At 43.8% G+C, this 21,965-nt stretch overlaps 1 protein-coding gene across 1 annotated transcript in view; it reads left to right on the top strand.

Annotated features, from left to right (window-relative positions):
* LOC122928499 (sodium- and chloride-dependent betaine transporter-like) overlaps window positions 1-21,965 on the top strand; it is a 103,593-nt gene that overhangs the window by 41,798 nt on the left and 39,830 nt on the right. Inside the window, exons 5-7 of the mRNA XM_044281394.1 lie at window positions 1,093-1,174; window positions 1,736-1,868; window positions 9,839-9,973. Coding sequence (XP_044137329.1) covers window positions 1,093-1,174; window positions 1,736-1,868; window positions 9,839-9,973 — 350 coding nt within the window. The remainder of the gene's footprint in view (window positions 1-1,092; window positions 1,175-1,735; window positions 1,869-9,838; window positions 9,974-21,965) is intronic.

The following is a 21,965-nucleotide window of genomic DNA, read 5'->3' as shown; positions in this document are numbered from 1 at the left end:
ATGTCGCCAAACACTGCTACTATGTCCTGGTGTGATGCAGCTCCAGGTTTTTTTTCACATTCGATCAACCTGTAATATCAGGAATCAAGGAACAATATAGTGAAGCACCGCAGGCCTTTGGGCTAAAAGACGGTTTTATTCTATTTACAAGAGTCAATTAAAACAAGGCATATCAAATATACAATTCCAGTTTCCCAGAGTCCGCCTTGTTTTAATCAACTCTGGTGAGTAGAATGGACGACCCCCCTGAACATCGGCCCACTGGAAATTTTCCTTTAGGGTCTATGGCCAGTCCGCCCCTGACTGGTGCCTTGCAGTGCTGGCTGGGGTCCTACTGTAGGTTCGAATCTGACTGAGGTCAACAACTGCATGGAGTTTGTATGTTCTCTCCTCCCATGATTCACTGTATGACAGACCATCACAGACTCTGCTCACATCACTGCCAGGCCCAGGCATGTCCCCTTTTTTTTAACTTTCTGTGAGGGGCACATAACTGGACATACTACTGGTGGCACAGCTGGGTATATTAGTGGGGGCACAGCTGGGCATTTTAATGGAGCAGAGTAGAACGCTTGTACTCGGGCAGGTGAAAGCTGCGGCAGCACTCATGCATGCCCACCGCTCTACTGAAAGGGTAAACAAGGGTCCCCTGTTTGTAGGGACACCAACAGTCAGACCTTCACCAGTCTCACTCTTATACCCTATCCCGTGGATAGGGGATTGGTTGTTGCACTGGGAAAACCCCTAAAAGCTTACAAGTAACTCTTTCTCCCCTCTCCCAGCAGTAAATAACAGAATAATTATCAATTAGCAACAATAGTTGTCAATATAAACTAAAAACTGAATGTAACCTGTGAAATACAAGCAAAACAATGTAATTATTCTGTGGTATTGCTAATGGGACAGGGTTTAACTTCATGAAATAGACAGCGGTTGTATAAAGTGTGGATCTTACAGACATCTGACAAACAACAGCAGGGATAAACTAACGCAATAAGAGGAGGATGTGTATTTTGAGCAGAGTACACTTACTAGATTTTTGCCAAATGTATATATTTATGGAAATGTTTGAGTAAATTTCCATCTTGTCAGAAAACTGCAAGGAATTCATTAGCAAGGAAGAAAACTGGAGCCGCAACGCTAACCACACCAGCCCAGAAGTGGAATTTTGGGAGTAAGTAAATAATTTATTGTGTACTGCCACTTGCTGGTTGAACTGCTCACTGTGATGCTCCATCATGACTTTGTCTAATGGAAATGACCTATATGTATAATATGTGATAAAACTCCGACACTGCTTAAGGCCTCTTGCACACAAGCGTTGTGCATCCGTTCCGTGCATTGGGGACCGCAATTTGCGGTCCCCAATGCACCGGCAATGTCCGTGCGGCAGCCGGGACGGATCGAGACCCATTCAACTTGAATGGGTCCATGATCCGTCCGCACTGCAAAAAAATATAACAAGTTCTATTTTTTTGCGGTGCGGAGGCACGGACAGAAACACTCTGTAATGCTTCTGTGGGGTTCCGATCCGTGCTTCCGTTCCGCATCTCTGTGATTGTGGACCCATTCAAGTGAATGGGTCCGCATCCATGATGCAGAGTGCACACGGGCCGCTGCCCGCGTATTGCGGACCCACTGTATGCGGGCCACAGTATGGCCACGGGCACACAATGTTCGTGTGCAAGAGGCCTAACTTATTTTCTTTTTATTCTGCAATAATTGATCTCATTAGGAGACGGACTCTGGGTCTCACAGATGGCATTGATGACCTTGGATCTATTCAGTGGGAGCTTGCTCTGTGTCTTCTGCTGGGCTGGATCATCTGTTACTTCTGTATCTGGAAAGGGGTCCAATCGACTGGAAAGGTTAGTGTACAAAATTAGTAAATTCAGCATGTGGAGGTTGTATTAATTGGCACTGTATTGCATCATCATGAGATTTTAACCCCTGACATAGCCTAATTTAGCAATTCTTACATGTAACTTTATGTGAAAATAACTTTGGAATGCTTTTTCGTATCCAAGCCATACTGTTTCAGTTTTTTGTGATACATCATACTACATGTTAGAGTACAGTAAATTTGCCTTGATCTGGTTTACCTTGGTTTATAAAAAAAAATCCATATTTGTAAAAATTAGCAATTTTCTAAATTTGAATTTCTCTTCTTTTAAGACAGATAGTCATACTTCGCAAAATTGCAAATTGCAGATATTGCATTTCAGTGCCCAATATGCAAAGTTTTGTTCAGCTTATGCCATCTAAGACTCACATGACAACCTTTAAATTGTTAAGTGGGTTCTACCGGGTATGAAATGCCATAAATGTAGAGGTATACTGCTGTATGGAAACATGGCAGGGTTCGGAAGGGAAGGAGCGCCATTTGGCTTTTGAAGAGCTGCAATGGTTATTGGGCGCTACATCACATTTGTAGAGCCCCTGAGGTACCTGTACAGTGGAATTCCCCTATAGGAAATCGCATTTTGTAAATTACACTGCTCAAGATATTTATCAAGGGGTGGAGTGAGCATTTTGACACCACAAGCATTTTGCAAAAATAAATGAGCAGGGGACCGTGCAAAATGAAAATTGCAAGTTTTCCAGATATGGCATTTCAGTTTCCAATATATTGTGCCCAGCTTGTGCCATCTGAGACTCACACCACACTAAAATTATTAGGTGGGTTCTACTGGGTACGGAATAGCCATGACTGTGACGTAAATTGCGGTTAATTGCGCTGCAGGGTTCAAAAAGAAAAGACCACCTTTTGGCTCTTGCACTGCAGATTTTGATGGATTGGTTTATAGGTGACTTGTTGATTTGGAACAGCCTCTGGGATACCAGCACAGTCATTTTCTGAGAACCATGCTTTTTTTTTTTGTTTTCTCTCGACTGAGCTGTGTGAGGGCTTATTTTTGGCCGGATGAGATGCCATTATCACTGGTACTATTTTAGGGTACATTTGACTGCATTTTACTTCACTTTTAGGGAAGCAAGATGAAGAAAAAGAAGCAATTCTGCTATTGCCTTTTGTATTTACAACATACACCATGCTCGAAAAATTTACTTGAATGACATGAGAAAATGCATGTTTTTGTGTCGCAATTTCCTGAGAGCCATATATATATATATATATATATATTTTTCCTGGTGATGGTCTTGTGTGGAGGCTTGTTTTTTTCCTGGATAAAGTGAAGTTTTCATTGATACCATTTTGGGGTACATTAAACTTTTTGATCGCTTGATAGCATGCTTTCTGGGAGGCGACCTGACCAAAAAAAGGCTGTTCTGGCATCGTTCTTATTTTTTCTACTTTGTTCACATGTGATATTTTTATGTAACAGTTTGTTATGGTTGTGGCAATACCAAATATGGCAGTTTTTTTCCAGCTTTTTTAATAGTTGATGGCTTGATGCCGTTTTTGCACTTGAAACTTTAACGTTTTTATTTTCCATAAACACTTTTTTTTTTTTTTTTTTGTCCCACTTGGGGACTTCAACTTCTGATGGCCTGATGGCTTTTGCAATGCATTACAGTACATGATATATTGTAATGCATTGTAACAGTCAGTTTTTAACCACTTCAACCCTGCTAGCTAAAACCCCCTTAATGACCAGGCCACTGTTTACACTTCTGCACTACACTACTTTCACCGTTTATCGCTCGGTCATGCAACTTACCACCCAAATGAATTTTACCTCCTTTTCTTCTCACTAATAGAGATTTCATTTGGTGGTATTTCATTGCTGCTGACATTTTTACTTTTTTTGTTATTAATCAAAATGTAACAATTTTTTAGCAAAAAAATGAAATTTTTCACTTTCAGCTGTAAAATTTTGCAAAAAAACGACATCCATATATAAATTTTTCGCTAAATTTAAATTTATGTCTTTGATAAAAAAATAAATGTTTGGGCAAAAAAAAATGGTTTGGGTAAAAGGTATTCGCTGATGGGCATAGTGAGTTCATAGAACTTTTTATTTTTTGTCACAAGTTAGCGGAAAATGATGATTTTTTTTTTCTTACAAAGTCTCATATTCCACTAACTTGCGACAAAAAATAAAAAATTCTAGGAACTCGCCATGCCTCTCACAAAATACCTTGGGGTGTCTTCTTTCCAAAATGGGGTCACTTGTGGCGTAGTTATACTGCCCTGGCAATTTAGGGGCCCAAATGTGTGAGAAGTACTTTGCAATCAAAATGTGTAAAAAATGGCCTGCAAAATCCGAAAGGTGCACTTTGGAATATGTGCCCCTTTGCCCACCTTTGCTGCAAAAAAGTGTCACACATCTGGTATCGCCGTACTCAGGAGAAGTTGGGGAATGTGTTTTGGGGTGTCATTTTACATATACCCATGCTGGGTGAGATAAATATCTTGGTCAAATGACAACTTTGTATAAAAAAATTGGAAAAGTTGTCTTTTGCCAAGATATTTCTCTCACCCAGCATGGTTATATGTAAAATGACACCCCAAAACACATTCCCCAACTTCTCCTGAGTACGGCAATACCAGATGTGTGACACTTTTTTGCAGCCTAGGTGGGCAAAGGGGCACATATTCCAAAGTGCACCTTTCGGATTTCACCGGTCATTTTTTACAGATTTTGATTGAAAGTACTTCTCACACATTTGTGCCCCTAAATTGCCAGGGCAGTATAACTACGCCACAAGTGACCCCATTTTGGAAAGAAGACACCCCAAGGTATTCCGTGAGGGGCACGGCGAGTTCCTAGAATTTTTAATTTTTTGTCACAAGTTAGCGGAAAATTATGATTTTATTTTATTTTTTCCTTACAAAGTCTCATATTCCACTAACTTGCGACAAAAAATAAAAAATTGTAGGAACTCACCATGCCCCTCACGGAATACCTTGGGGTGTCTTCTTTCCAAAATGGGGTCACTTGTGGCGTAGTTATACTGCCCTGGCAATTTAGGGGCCCATATGTGTGAGAAGTAGTTTGCAATCAAAATCTGTAAAAAATGACCGGTGAAATCCGAAAGGTGCACTTTGGAACGTGGGTCCCTTTGCCCACTTTTCCAATTTTTTTATACAAAGTTGGCATTTGACCAAGATATTTATCTCACCCAGCATGGGTATATGTAAAATGACACCCCAAAACACATTCCCCAGCTTCTCCTGAGTACGGCGATACCACATGTGTGACACTTTTTTGAAGCCTAGATGCGCAAAGGTGCCCAAATTCCTTTTAGGGGGGCATTTTTAGACATTTGGATCCCAGACTTATTCTCACGCTTTAGGGCCCCTAAAAAGCCAGGGCAGTATAAATACCCCACATGTGACCCCACTTTGGAAAGAAGACACCCCAAGGTATTCAATGAGGGGCATGGCGAGTTCATAGAAATTTATTTTTTTGGCATAAGTTAGCGGAAATTGATTATTTTTATTTTTTTCTCACAAAGTCTCACTTTCCGCTAACTTAGGACAAAAATTTCAATCTTTCATGGACTCAATATGCCCCTCAGCAAATTCCTTGGGATGTCTTCTTTCCAAAATGGGGTCAGTTGTGGGGTGTTTGTACTGCCCTGGCATTTGAGGGTCTCCGCAATCATTACATGTATGGCCAGCATTAGGAGTTTCTGCTATTCTCCTTATATTGAGCATACAGGTAATGAGATTTTTTTTTCCGTTCAGCCTCTGGGCTGAAAGAAAAAAATGAACGGCACAGATTTCTTCATTCGCATCGATCAATGTGGATGAAAAAAATCTCTGCCCAAAAAAAAAAAAAGGAGGGGAAAGGCGTCTGCCAGGACATAGGAGCTCCGCCCAACATCCATACCCACTTAGCTCGTATGCCCTGGCAAACCAGATTTCTCCATTCACATCAATCGATGTGGATGAATAAATCATTGCCGGGATTTTTTTTTTTATATATATACAAAGTGTTTGTATATACAAACTGCAGAGTAGAAATCTTGTCTTGCAGCGCCGCATACACCGACTTGCATGTAATCTGACAGCAGCGCAATGCTTCTGTCAGAATGCACATCAGTGCTGCAGCTAGTCGATCGGTTGGTCCACCTGGAAGGTAAAAAAAAAAAAAAAAGAAAAAAACAGGCCGCAACGCAATAATTTTATTAACTTTGGAACAGAATATATAAACTTTAACTTTTTGAACTAAACATTAACCTTTTTGCTTACTGGTGTTTTTTTTTTTTACCTTTATAGAACAAACCTCTCCTTCCCCATGGGTCAATGTGCAAAGCGCAAATCGCCCAAAGATGTGGCGAAGTGCGTTATGCACTTTGTCCCAGGTGAAAGGAGAGGTTTGCAGCAGCTGTGAGTGAATGGGTCCTAATAGCCCTGTGTGCCTGTCCTGGTAAGATGATCCCTATGCTAGGTGTACCTGTGTGTGGTACTTCCGGAAACACTCTCCAAAGCATAGGGCAGGGTGGTCAGGACAGTCAGGACAGAAATAGCGGGTGTCACGCCTTATTCCACTCCTGCTACAGACACAACATCTTTTTCGGGGTGACGGTTGGGTTGAGGTACCAGGAACAACATTGGGGAAATGTCGCTCGTGTAGACGGCTAACTACACTGGTGGATGGGGCCACGGAACCTCCTGGGTACAGGAGGTTCTCGATGATCTCTTCCTGAAATTTGAGGAAGGATCCAGTTCTCCCAGCCTTACTGTAGAGAACAAAACTATTATACAGAGCCAATTGAATTAAATATACAGAAACCTTCTTATACCAGCGTCTGGTTCTGCGGGAAACTAAATACGGAGACAACATCTGGTCATTGAAGTCCACCCCTCCCATGTGAAGGTTATAGTCGTGGACTGAGAGGGGCTTTTCAATGACACGGGTTGCTCGCTCAATTTGTATTGTCGTGTCTGCGTGAATGGAGGAGAGCATGTAAACGTCACGCTTGTCTCTCCATTTCACCGCAAGCAGTTCTTCGTTACACAGTGCGGCCCTCTGCCCCCTTGCAAGACGGGTGGTAACGAGCCGTTGGGGGAAGCCCGCGCGACTAGTTTGCGCGGTGCCACAGGCGCCAATCCGTTCTAGAAACAAATGCCTAAAAAGGGCCACACTTGTGTAGAAATTGTCCACATAAAGATGGTACCCCTTGCCGAATAAGGGTGACACCAAGTCCCAGACTGTCTTCCCACTGCTCCCCAGGTAGTCAGGGCAACTGACCGGCTCCAGGGTCTGATCTTTTCCCTCATAGATCCGAAATTTGTGGGTATAGCCTGTGGCCCTTTCACAGAGCTTATACAATTTGACCCCATACCGGGCGCGCTTGCTTGGGATGTATTGTTTGAAGCCAAGGCGCCCGGTAAAATGTATTAGGGACTCTACGCAGATGTTTTGCTCTGGGGTATACAAATCTGCAAATTTCAGGTTGAAATGGTCTATGAGGGGCCGAATTTTGTGGAGCCGGTCAAAAGCAGGGTGGCCTCTGGGACGGGAGGTGGTGTTGTCGCTAAAGTGCAGGAAACGCAGGATGGCCTCAAAACGTGCCCTGGACATAGCAGCAGAGAACATGGGCATGTGATGAATTGGGTTCGTGGACCAATATGACCGCAATTCATGCTTTTTAGTTAGACCGATGTTGAGGAGAAGGCCCAGAAAAGTTTTAATTTCGGAAACTTGGACTGGTTTCCACCGGAAAGGCTGGGCATAATAGCTTCCCGGGTTGGCGGTTATAAATTGTGTGGCATACCTGTTTGTTTCGGCCACAACTATGTCTAAGAGCTCCGCAGTCAAGAACAGCTCAAAAAATCCCAGGACCGAACCGATCTGAGCTGTCTCAACCCGAACTCCAGACTGGGCAGTGAAAGGGAAAACTACAGGTGCGGCTGAAGTTGGGGACTGCCAATCAGGGTTTGCCAGCACCTCAGGGATTCTAGGGGCTCTACGGGCACGTCTTTGCGGTGGCTGCGACGGGGTCACTACTGCTCGTGCCACCGTACCAGCTTCAACTGCCCTTCTGGTGCTCGCCACTTCACCAGGTTGTACGGCAGTGCTGGTACTAGGTCCAGGGAGGGCTGCGCTGCTGGTGTATGCCTCACCACGTAATCCGACAGCGCCAGCCCCACTTTGCTGCTCTTGAAGCGGATCCTGCGCAACCTGTGGTCTAGCGACACGGGGCCGGGTACGCCTGGTGCTATCAGGGACCTCAGCCTCCTCGTCCGAACTTTGGGTCAGAGAGCCACTGCTTTCTACAGGTTCGTATTCTGACCCGCTAGATTCATCAGATGAAGGTTCCCATTCCTCATCCGACTGGGTCAGAAGCCTGTAGGCCTCTTCAGAAGAATACCTCCTGTTTGACATTTGGGCAACTAAATTTAGGGGTATTCCCTGAGACTACCCAAGAAAAAAAGCAAGCCTGTCTTACAAAGGGGAGGCTAGCGAAGTACCGGAGGCCGCTGCGGTTGATAAAAAATATCAAAACAGATTTTTTTATCGCCGCAGCGCGTGTAAAGTGAATGTGCAGTGATAAAAAAAAAAAAAAATGTTGTCACTGCGGTGGGGCGGGTGTGGGCGAACGCACGTGTGGGCGACCGATCAGGCCTGATCGGGCAAACACTGCATTTTGGGTGGAGGGCGAACTAAAGTGACACTAATACTATTATAGATCTGACTGTGATCAGTTTTGATCACTTCCGGATACTATAAAAGTACAAATGCTGATTAGCGATACGCTAATCAGCGAATCAGTGACTGCGGTGCGGTGGGCTGGGCGCTAACTGATCCCTAAACTACCTAACCAAGGGGCCTAAACTATCCCTAAAACCTAACGGTCAATACCAGTGAAAAAAAAAAGTGACAGTTTGCACTGATCACTTTTTTCCTTTCACTAGTGATTGACAGGGGCGATCAAAGGGGTGATCAAAGGGTTAATTGGGTTCAGGGGGGTGATCTGGGGCTAGTATGTGGTGTTTGGTGTACTCACTGTGTAGCCTGCTCCTCTGCTGGATCCAACCGACGAAAAGGACCAGGAGAGGAGCAGGGCAGCCATATAACAGATCATATTTACTAATATGATCTGTTATCTGGCTTCTCATTGGATTTTTTAAAAATCATCAGCTTGCCAGCCGCGATCATTGGCTGGCAAGCTGATGACGCGACCCCCCTTGGCGAAAAGCCGGCCCGAACTGCGCATGCGCGGACCGGCTAAGCGCGTCATCTCGCGTCTCGCGAGATGACGCGTATATGCGTGACTCTGCGCAGCGCTGCCGCCTCCGGACCGCACATCTGCGTTAGGCGGTCCGGAGGCGGTTAAACTGACAGTTTGCCTGTGGCAAGGCCTGATATGTTTTCAAAGGTGGCTGACCCAGAAGCCCTTGTAAGGCCTTGGACTGCCATAAGAATCATAGGCACCCCACAATCGCATCTAAGTGGACATATCTACTGTGTGGGGGCACAAAGGGGGAATAATTACCACCATGTGGGGGCAGATATGCATTGTTCCTCTTTGGAATGCACACTACCAGTGGAGAGGTAGTCAGTTGAAGCTTTAGTTGAACCATTTGCCTCAGTTGCTGGGAGACTGGACACTCCCTGGTGGCAGATTATCAAATTATATTCTTCAAATGGATCCTGGTGCAGGATCCTAGAGGATTAATTTGACCCTGTTAGCTGCAAAATATCCAAGCGCCATTGTTAGAGATTGTTTCCAAACTTTTCCAGAAACTGACCTAGCTACTGTATATATCAGCAGTTTCTCATCAAATGTGCAGGACTCCAGGTAAGTGGGTAACAGTCATTGTAAGAGTGGCTGTAGTGTGACTGGAAGTAAGTTAATACAAAGCAAGATAATGTAATGGTGTTTCTACTATTGTCTCCCTTTCCTGTTCTGCCATCCACAGGTGGTATATTTCACTTCCACATTTCCCTATGTGATGCTCATCATCCTGCTGGTTCGTGGTGTAACCCTTCCTGGGGCATACGATGGGATTATGTTCTACTTACAACCAGACACTTCTCGGTTGAAAGACCCCCAGGTAAGCAATGGATTCTGACCAAAAAAGAGTAAATGGAAGATAATGAAAATTTACTCACCGAAATTTTTGTTTCCTGGAGTCCGTAGGCAGCACATAACGAAAGGGTTAAGTCCCCTAGGTACAACCTGGATAGAGACACATTAGCAAGCAGTAGACTTGATTAATTGGCAATTAGCAGGCTATATAGGATAACACATGACACCAGAGCCTTGTATTTGTATGCAGCAATAAATTTATTAAAGGGGGGGGAGAGTTGTGCTGCCTACGGACTCCAGGAAACAAAAATTTCGGTGAGTAAATTTTCATTTTCCTGATCGTCCTTGGCAGCACATAACGAAAGGGACTTGATAAGCAGTACTCATTGGGAGGGAGCACTGGCCGCCACTTGAAGCACTCTTTTGCCAAATGTTGACCCTTCAGCTGCTAATACGTCAAGTCTGTAATGCCTCATAAATGTGGACACAGAAGACCACGTAGCCGCTTTACAGATCTGATCAAGAGAAACCTGTGCCAATTCTGCCCAAGATCAAGCTGTAGGTCTCGTAGAGTGTGCTTCTAACCTGATAGGGCACTCTAGGCCGGCAGCAGTATAGGACTCTTCAATTGCACGCTTGATCCATCTTGCTAGTGTTGCTTTACTAGCTCTCTTTCCTTTATTTGGTCCTTGGATCTGTAAGAATAATCCTTCTGATTTTCTGAAGGAAGCAGTACTTTGAAGATATGCCTGCAATGCTCTTTTGACATCCAGTAAATGCCAATGCACTTTCTCTTGAGGATCTGAGTGAAGAACTGGAAGAGAAATCTCTTGGTTAATGTTTACTACCGATGCTACTTTCGGGAGAAAACCTGGCATGGTTCGTAGAATAATACAGTCGCCCATATCTCTAAAATATGGTTCTTTATGTGACAGAGCTTGAAGTTCACTAACACGTCTGGCCGAAGTGATTGCAACCAGAAAGAGGGCCTTCATAAATATATGCTTCAGAGACGAGGATTCTATTGGCTCAAAGGGTTCTTTTAACATAGCAGACAATACCACAGACAAATCCCAGGAAGGGATCGGCACACTGGTAGGAGGTCTTAGATTTTTCAGAGCTTTAAAAAATGTACGCATTATTTGATTATTCGAAAATTTCCCTTGTAACTGGGCATTGATCGCGGTGAACTGTACTTTCAAGGTGTTTGTTTTTAAACCTTTACTAAAACCTTCTTGAAGGAAGTGCAGAACAGATTTTAAATCTTCAGGAAGAGAAGAAGTTCTTTGGCACCAGTCATTAAAGGTCTTCCATACTCTATTGTATATTTTAATAGTTGTTGGTTTACGGGCTGCTAGCATGGTATTAACTAGCTCAGAAGAAAACCCAAGTAATGTTAGTGACTGCCGCTCAGCCTCCAAGCCGCAAGCTGTAGGCTGTTGGGATTGTGGTGAAGAAATCCTCTTTGGATCAGCAAGTCTGGGCGAGGAGGGATTTTCCAGACTCTGCCCCTGGAGAGAGATAGGGCTAGAGCGAACCATGTTCTTCGGGGCCAAAAAGGAAGAACTGCTATGACTTCTGCACAATCTTCCCTTATCTTTTTTAGGACTTTTGGTATAAGGGGAATCGGAGGAAATACATAAATCAGGCCCTTCTTCCAACTGATTGACAGTCCGTCTATCGATAATGCTTGGCAGGAGCGATGAATGGAACAGAATTGATTGAGTTTCTTGTTCTGATCTGTTGCCATGGCGTCGAGACAGGGTTTCCCCCAGCGAGATACAATGCTGTTGAAGACTGTCGGATTTAAGCTTCATTCCCCTGGATGTAGAGGGGTGCGGCTGAGTAGATCTGCAGAGTGATTCAAAATTCCCCTTATATGGATAGCTGAGATGTCTTTCGTGAACTTCTCTGCCCAGGCCATGAGGATAGCACATTCCTTGGAGAGACTGACTCCTTGTGCCCCCCTGTTTGTTGATATAATAGACAGTTGGTAGATTGTCTGACTGAATCAGTATTTTGAACCCCGAAAGATGTGTTTGAAAATGAAGAAGGGCTAGCCTCACTGCTCTGAGCTCCCTCCAATTGGAGGACATTAATGCTTCTTCCTTCGTCCACTTCCTCTGTACCCATAAATTGTCTACATGAGCACCCCAGCCCCAAGAGGAGGCATCCGACGTGAGGATTTTTTTTTGGGCATGGGGATTCAGACCCCTGCCTTGCTTTAGGTGAGGAGACGAAATCCACCACTTCAGGTCCTAGCGTGTTGCGGTTGTTATTACCATCTTCTTCTTGTCCAGGGAGCTGTAATTTTTGTTCCAGCTGGTTAGAATATTGTTCTGTAAACTTCTGATGTGAGCTTTGGCCCAAGGGACAGCCTCTATAGATGACGTTAGGAGACCTAACACCCTCATTGCAAGACGGATAGAGATCTTGTGATTGGACAGAAGTTGATGCACTCCCCTGTGAACAGATGATATTCTTTGCGGAGATAATTTGATTGTCATTTGATCCGAATTCAGAACATATCCTAGAAATTGTATCTGTTGAGATGGTATTAGAGAAGATTTTCCTTTGTTTATTAGGAATCCATGGGACTGGAGCATTTGTATCGTGGCTTGTAAATGGAGGTTCAGTTGTTGGCTGGAACTCGCTATTAAAAGCCAATCGTCCAGGTATGGGATACACATTATACCTTCCAACCTTAGCGCTGCTGTTAGGACAATTGACACCTTCGTAAATACTCTCGGAGCAGAAGTTATGCCGAAGGGGAGGCATGTAAACTGGAGATGTGTAATACAAGTTGTCGTCCGAACTGCTACTCTCAAGAACTTTCTGTGGCTGGGGTGAATCGGAATATGTAAATAAGCGTCTGCCAGGTCTATTGACGCCATATAATCTCCCTTTTCCAGAACCATTAGAACTGATTTTATAGATTCCATTTTGAATTTCCTTTTCACCAAGAACTTGTTCAGGAACCTGAGATCGATGATTAGCCTCCATTTCTTCCCTGGTTTGGGTACGGGAAATACTTTGGAATAAACCCCGCTGAACTGTTCTTCTGGAGGCACTGGTTCTAACGCTCCTTTTTGGATAAATTCTTGAAGTAGATGTAAAACAACTTGATCCCTGGGATGATTTATATAGTATCGATCTGGGGGAAATTGTGCGAACTCTAGTACATATCCGTTTTTGACCGTGGACATGACCCAAGCGTCTGTAGATGTGAGAGACCAGACGGGATAGAATAGCTTTAGTCTTGCGCCAACTTTTGGCTTTAGGGTGGCGTCATAATTCAGAGGTTTTTTGGTTAGTTTTCTTCTTATATTCAGCCCTTTCCTGTTTGCCCCGAAATCTTCTTTGTTTAGAGAACTGTTGTCTGTTCCTGAATCTAGGAGATCTTCTCCTTTGTGAGCGAAAGGGTCTAAATGATGGTCTCTTTTTTGACTGTGGAAAAACTGAACCTTTGCCCTCGTTCAAGGATTCAAGGATTTTTTCAAGTTGTGGACCAAACAGAGATGTTGGCTGAAAGGGAAGACTACAGAAATGATTCTTGGATAATATATCCCCTGGCCATTGTTTAATCCAGAGCGCCCTCCTTGCAGTATTGGAGAGGCTCATGGAGCTTGCTGAGGATTTTACAACATCCAGAGGAGCATCACACAAAAAATCTGAAGCAGCTTTTATTACTGGAAAACTTTTTAAAACCTCTTCTCTAGACACCCAATCTTCTAGATCATGGGATAGCTGGGATAACCAGATTCTTAAAGCTCTGGCCACTGGTACTGAGGATAGACCAGCTACGCAGGCCGCTGAAGAAGCAGCATAATCTCTTTTTAATAAGGTTTCTATTTTCCCATCCATAGGATCTTTTATAAGGGAAGCTTCCTCCGCTGGAAAAAAAAAAATCGCTTTTTTAGACAGACAGGCGACTGCTAAATCTACTTTGGGCACAGAACCCCATTGCGCAGAAAATTTTTCATCCAATTTATAAATGGATTTTTGTCTGGATCCTGGATTTGATTTTTTGTCAGGTGTATCCCAGTCCTGTTTAATCCATTCACCCAGGACTGGATGCCCTGGAAACACATTCCCTTTAGTTTTGGGAAAATAAAAAAGTTTATCTGATTTGGATTTTCCTGAGGTGTCTTTATCAGATTCTAGCGTATGTTTTACTGCTTTAATTAATTCATGTATTTTTTCTTTATGAAATATAAAAAATTCATCAGGATCATTAGAAGACTTGTCAGAATAGATTTCTCCTTCAGACAGATACTCGTCTTCAGAGGAGGAAGAAATTATCTGTGGAGGTGGAGACTTGTTTGTATGTCTAGGTTTTTTATTTCTAGACCTGACTTCATCAAATACTGAAGTAAGTTGCTCCTTAAACCAGATAAGAAAGTTCCCAGACTGGGTAGACATAGTAGGTGACAGGCAGTCAGCAGACATTAGTGTGTATTTCGTCAGGAAGACGCTGTTCACATTTCTGACATAAACGATGCCTAGTTTTCCTTTTCCTTTTGCTGGATTCCTCATGTGAGGCAGACATCTATAGTTAAACATACAAAAAAGTCAATTAGGATGTATACAGCCAGATCCCTGAGTATGCAAGGACAAAAGCATCATATAGAATGTAATCCTGCAGAGTAATCATAGATGCACAGCAGTAAAAGCATGGATCACTCCTAACTCAGGAGAGTAAACAGCCTAATAGCAGGAACACACTTCCTAGATGGCTGTGCCTTACAACACAGCCAAACACATGGTTCATGGTTGTAGCAGAGGCAAACATACAGGATAAAAATCCTCTACTCGTAACTAGAGGAGGAACATAACATCCAAGAAAACAAGACATCCTGCAGCCTGCAAACAATACCTTACTTGCAAGCAGTCGTCCCCTGGATCCCCAGAGTCACCATACTTACCGCAGTAAGCAGCGGGTGAGACGTTCTGGCTGAGCGCACAGGTATCACGCCGGAGTGAGCTTAAAAGCATAACTTCCGGGACGCTCTCGTGGGGTGTCACGTGCACGGCCTTAGCTCCCCACAGCCGCACGTGCACTTAATAAGACACCAAGCCGGAATATCACATCGGCTGTGGAACGAGGCACTGTAAGTTTTTACACAGGGGAGGTGCGCTCATTCCACCTTCAGGTTGAGGGACAGGGAGCCTGTATACAGCCTGGCAGGGATCGGGTCCATTGCAGGATAGCAGCAGGATGTTTAAAGTGTCTCTTCTGATACCTAGAGAAAAAAAAAATACAAGGCTCTGGTGTCATGTGTTATCCTATATAGCCTGCTAATTGCCAATTAATCAAGTCTACTGCTTGCTAATGTGTCTCTATCCAGGTTGTACCTAGGGGACTTAACCCTTTCGTTATGTGCTGCCAAGGACGATCAGGAAATAAAGTATTTATAAAGGTCTATATAAACTTAGACATAATATGGAAGTAAATAATACCACTAATTATAAAGTAGTTATATGCTTGTACACAGGGCAAAGTATTATAGTAGTTACAGTATATTCTTGTACATAGGAGGCAGTATTATAGTAGTTATATTCTTGTACATAGGAGGCAGTATTATAGTAGTTATATTCTTGTACATAGGAGGCAGTATTATAGTAGTTATATTCTTGTACATAGGAGGCAGTATTATAGTAGTTATATTCTTGTACATGGAAGCAGTATTATAGTAGTTATAATCTTCTATATCAGGCAGTATTATAGTAGTTATATTCTTGTACATAGGAGGTAGTATTATAGTAGTTATTTTCTTGTATATAGGAGGCAGTATTATAGTAGTTATATTCTTGTACATAGGGGCCAGTATTATAGTAGTTATATTCTTGTACATAGGAGGCAGTATTATAGTACTTATATTCTTGTTCATAGAAGGCAGTATTATAGTAGTTATATTCTTATAAATATGGGCAGTATTATAGTAGTGATATTACTGCACTATTATAGTGGTTTTATTCTTCTACATAGGAGGCAGTATTAAAGCAGTTATATTTTTGTACATATATGACAATTTTATAGTAGTTCTATTATTGTACATAGAAGACAGTATTATTATAGTTATATTCTTGTGCATAGGGGCAATATTCTAGTAGTTATATTCTTGCACATAAGCCAGTATTATAGTGGTCATATGTTAGTACATACAGTAGGATGCAGTAATATAGGCAACATTACACTACATTCAGAAAGTCTTTAACAGTGATGGCCAGTTCCCCATGTTCGCCCGCAAACACATGCGAGCTGCCATCTTAACTGACAAGTCCGGCGATGCACAGGTAAGTCCTTACCTGTGCATGTGCGCGAGCCGGTCTGAAATGAAATGCGGTCTCCGGGTGCAGGGAGTTCTGAGAACAACCCGATGAAGGCCCCTGGCGGCTGTTCTCGGAACTGCCTGCTCCCGGTGACCGCATTTCATTTCAGACCGTCTCGCGCACAGGTAAGGACTTACCTGTGCATCGCCGGACTTGTCAGTTAAGATGGAAGCTCGCATGTGTTCGCGGGCGAACACGGCGAACTGGCCATCACTGGTCTTTTAACCCTTTAACCTTTTTCAAATTTTGTGGCCTTGTGCTAAAAAAATAAATAAAATTACGACTTCTTCCATCAATCTGCACTCAGATAATGTTAAAAGAGAAAAACTTAAATTTCACATAAGTATTATAACACTTGAAATTTACCTCTGGGGGCCTTACGTCTCTCTACATCATCTTTGAGATGATTCTACACCTTGATTGGAGTGCACCTGTGGTAAATTCAGTTGATTGGACTTTATTTGGAAAGGCACACCCCTGTCTGTATAAGGTCTCACAGCGGACAATGCATATCAGAGCATAAGCCAAGCCATGAGAAGGAAAGAACTGCCTACAGAGCTCAGAGACAGGATTGTGTGGAGGCACTTCTCTGGAAAATGGTACAAATGATTTCTACAGCACTGAAAGTTCCCAAGAGTACATTACAGTGCTCCAGACTAAAAAAAAATTACCTAGGAGCCATTGGCTTCTAAACTGAAACATTTAGGAGCAAAATAAAAATTTTAGACGCCAAATTTAAATACATACAGTATATAATTATTATATAAAAAATTGCCTCATTTACATGTCAGTGTTTGGTTAGTGATTTGATTTCCATCAGTGATTGTGAGCCAGAACCAGGATTGGAGCCTCCGCAGATATAAGGTATAAGGGAAAGATCTGCTCCTGTTCTGTGTTTAGAGCTGCGTCTGGCTTTGGCTCACAATCACTTATAGAAATCACTGACCAAACACTGACTGTGTGAATAAGGCCATATGCACGCGGTCCGTGGTATCACGCCCTGGCATCCTGCTGACAGCAGGAGTGCACGGCGTCATTGGTTGCTATGACGACGTGCGCTTCATGCCGCTGCTGCACTACAGTAATACACTCGTATGATCTATACGAGTGTATTACTCTAGTGCAGCGGCGGCAGGAAGCGCACGGCGTCATAGCAACCAATGACGCCGTGCACTCCTGCTCTCAGCAGGATGCCAGGCCGGGATACCACAGACCGCTCATGGCCGTGAAACACGGCCGTGTGCATTCGGCCTAAGGCATTACTGTGTGCAGTGTCCTGTATCTCTCTCCTACTTCTCATTCCATTTGGTCCTCTTACAGTTGAACTTACAAACTTGAACTTTGGTCAGTGATGAAAACTATTTACATAGTTGAAAATTTTGGGTTTATTGGTCCCAATCTGAGTCGGTGTCACTGACTGTCAAAATGTCAGAGTCAATTGGCTATCCTGTAATGAGGCATCCTTTTTCATTTAGATCCAAACCAGCATTTAAAGGCTCAAGATTAAATGGCTCAATTGAAGGGCCTTCTGAGCTAATTTGGATTAGATCCTCCAGTGTAGAAATATGAATTAATTGTGTACTTTTGATTTAATTCTGTTTTGGGAAGATAAACCTTGTTCACATGGGATTGAGTTCTACTTTTCAAAAGTAACATCCTGGGGTATATATAATTTATTGATCAACTTTTATTAAAGAAGTTCTCTGGGCTTTAAATATTGATGACCTATCATGCTTGCTGCTGCTATGTCTATGGCAAAGCAGCAACGCACATGAAGAGATATGGGAGGTGGCACTAGCGCACTGTGCGCGCTGTATCCTCATATCAAATCAATATGTTCAATGCATGGACCTCTTGTGTGAAAGGGACCTAAAAGGGAATATATAATGAAGGGAAGGTAACCCATTGTTTATTGTTTCCTTATGTGACCAACGGTTTGTCTGTGTATACAGTACCTCCTTCCTCTCTTGTCTTTGGTTCAGCCCTGACCTAGAGGTGAAGGTGTTAGAGGCTCAGGGAGGCACACCGGATTCTTGCCCCTCTGGGAAATTGTTTGTGCCAGCAGAATTGTGGCACAAGGTGTTTAAGGAACATCACTGTACTGTTCCTTTAACAGGACAGCCTGGGAGTAGATCCACTGCTGACCTCATCTCTCTTAGATTCTGGTGGCCGGGGTTGCTTAAGTGTGTGGAGGACTATGTATCGGCCTGTGATACCTGTGCATGCGCTAAGGTGACACATACTCAGCCTTCCAGATCTCTACTTCCGTTACCCATCCCGTCCAGACCATGGACCCACTTATCTATGGATTTTATCGTGGATCTGCCTAATTCATAAGGAAAGACAGTTATTCTGGTGGTAGTTGATTGTGTAACATCCCAGAGTATGTCACTAAACTCTGTCTCCCTGCTACAACATGTCAAGTGTATATTTATTGTCTTCTTGTGTAATCTAACTTTGCATTTTCCTGTTTCATATATCATGCTGTAATTTCCCTGTACACCAGCAGGTGGCGGCACTGTGTGATCAGGTATATAGCCAGTTTAGTATATCTAGGCATGGAATAGTTCATTCCAGCCTAGTCTCCCCTGTCTGAGCAGAAGTGGGATGTTCCCATGTCCTGTCTCATGAGGAGGAGAAGGAAGTTAGTGTGTACCAGCCCCCTGCCTGGGGAAGGCTGTGTTGGTAGGAGCTCCCAGCTACAGGGATCCCAACCTAGGATCCAGCCTCGGCTGAGGCCAAGGATCCATCTTCCCAGCCTGAGTCATCTACCTCAGCTGGTGACAAGCAAGCAACCCTCCAGAACTACAGATCTCCAGGACGACATCATTCCCTGCAAGCAGTACTGTGAGTACTTATCCCGAGCCAAATTCCTCCTCAGCTAGTCAGGCCCATTACTAGCAGAAGACAGACAGAGCAGAAGATAGATACCTGCCAGATTCACTAGGCATATGACAAGAAGCAGAATATATATAAATTCCTGCCCCATATTGCCTATACCTGCTGGGACCCAAGACTAAAGCTGTAACTCGTATGGATATCTGTTGCTATAAAGTAAAGACAAGTTGGATTATATCTCCTGTCTGGATCTCAATCATTCCTACATTACTCCTATTAACAACACTCAATTTATTGCAAGTGAGCTAGGATTCAGGAGTCCAGCCGTACCATGGTAGGAGACACCGTTGACACTACCATATCTGCTATACAGAGACATTATCCCCCTCTGGCATTCCTCACCTGGTACGTGAGCTATAACATCTTAAAGGGCCCTGCTACAGTACCTGCGCAAGCAGCAATTGGCGTCACGAACTAAAAACTATTAATATTGCGCCAGTGCACTTGTTTTAGTAAAATGGTGCATTTTATTGCATTATCTGGCCTACCTAATGCTAAAACACTTGCACAAGTGTTTGTTGACAACATTGTGAAACTTCATGGCATTCCCTCTGACGTCGTCTCGGATCGGGGGACTCAGTTTGTGTCCAGATTCTGGAAGGCATTTTCGCCTGGGGGTACAACTCTCTGTTTCTTTGGCTTTTCATCCTCAGTCGAACGGACCGACGGAGCGCACTAATCAGAGTCTGGAGACTTACTTAAAGGGATTCTGTCACCTCCCCTAACCCAAAATCCGATTTTAAAGCAGCCATGCAGCACAGCTTACCTTGATTAGACTGTGCTCTTTTATCTTGTAATCCGTCCAGCAGTTTCTGCAAAAAACAACTTTTATTGATATGCAAATGAGTCCTGAATGTGCCCAGAGGGGCGTTTTGTTCCTCTTAGAGAGCCCAGTACCGCCCCTCTTACAGTGCCCAGCCCGCCTTCCTTGCACTGTCTAACCGCCCCCAGCCTACCACAGCCTCTCCTCCCTCTCCTCCACCTCCCTCACGCCGAACGAACTCTCGACACAGGCACAGTACCCACTGAGGGCTGCGCCTGTGCGATCAGCAGGAGACTGAGGGCAGGAGCTTCATCCTCGTCACTGGGCATGCGCCGAGCCCAGTGACGTCCGATGCTCGCTCTTCCCTCAGTCAGCAGGGAAGAGCGAGCATCGGACGTCACTGGGCTCGGCGCATGCCCAGTGACGAGGATGAAGCTCCTGCCCTCAGTCTCCTGCAGATCGCACAGGCGCAGCCCTCAGTGGGTACTGCGCCTGTGCGAGAGTTCGTTCGGCCGTGAGGGAGGGGGAGGAGAGGCTGTGGCAGGCTGGGGGTGGTTAGACAGTCGCAAGAAAGGCGGGCTGGGCACTGTAAGAGGGGCGGTACTGGGCTCTCTAAGGGGAACAAAACTCCCCTCTGGGCACATTCAGGACTCATTTGCATAACCATAAAAGTCGTTTTTTACAGAAACTACTGGACGGATAACAAGATAGAGGAGCACAGCCTAATCAAGGTAAGCTGTACTGCATGGATGCTTTAAAATCGGATTTTGGGTTAGGGGAGGTGACAGAATCCCTTTAAGATGTTTTGTCTCTGAGAACCAGGAGGAGTGGTCTTCATTTTTGTCCCTGGCAGAGTTTGCCATAAATAATTGTAGACAGGAGTCCACTGGGAAGTCGCAGTGTTTTGGGGCATATGGGTTTCAACCACAGTTTGGCATATTTTCTAGTTCAGATAGTTCTGGTATCCCTGAGGAGGAACATTTTTCGTCGTCATTATCATTCATATGGCGAAGAATTCAAAATAACTTGATGAATATGGGCAACAAGTATAAACGTGTGGCTGACAGGAAACGTATGAGTGGTCCGGACCTAAGAGTGGGTGATTTTGTGTGGCTGTCCACAAAAAAAAATTAAGTTGAAGGTACCTTCTTGGAAGTTGGGTCCAAGATTTATTGGTCCATATAAGATCAGTACCATTATTAATCCTGTAGCTTTTCGTTTAGAACTTCTTCAGCCTCTGAAAATACATAAAGTTTTTCATAAATCTTTGTTGAAGAGATATGTAGAACCCTTGGAGCCGTCTTCCTTGCCACCTGCTCCTGTCATGGTGGACAGTAGTTTGGAATTCTAGATTACAAAGATTATTGATTCTCGAGTCCTTCATAGATCTCTTCAGTATCTTGTTCACTGGAAGAGTTATGGACCAGAGGAAAGTATTTGGGTACCGCCATCTGATGTGAATGGCAGTCGTTCGGTGAAAGCTTTTCACATGTCTCACCCGGATACGGTCGGTCCTGGGTGCCCGGAGGTCACCCGTAAAAGGAGGGGTACTGTCACAGATGTACCGAGACATACGGACGTCCATCGACAGTGGGTGACAGAAGATCTATGAGACTGGTAACACGTGCTTTGATCTGACAGGTTTCCTTGTGGATCAATAGACGTCTGTGTTGTTTCTGATACTGGTCACACCTCTAACCTCTGTTGCTATTGTGGTCATTTAACTTTCCTTATTTATAGTTGCTTCTTCCACAATGCTGTGCGGTTTATAGATTCAGTGGTATCTGTGGTCTGCTGGTGTTTGGTTCTTGGCTGAGTTCCTGTTGCTGCCATAGCTACTGGAAAGTAGTGTTGCGCATGAATATTCAAATAGCAAATTTTTACTTCGAGAATTCACGAATATTTAGAATATAGTGCTATATATTCGTTATATCCAAAATGTTGCATTTTTTTCCATCTGAACACATGATTCCTCTCTGCTTCTTGCTTGTGGGCCAAATAGAAGGAAGCAATGTCAAGTTCA

This window comes from Bufo gargarizans, chromosome 2 (assembly GCF_014858855.1).
Source record: "Bufo gargarizans isolate SCDJY-AF-19 chromosome 2, ASM1485885v1, whole genome shotgun sequence".
In the NCBI taxonomy this organism is placed as follows: Eukaryota; Metazoa; Chordata; class Amphibia; order Anura; family Bufonidae; genus Bufo; species Bufo gargarizans.
The sequence above is the reverse complement of the archived record's forward strand: the minus strand, read 5'-3'. Positions and strand labels throughout refer to the sequence as shown.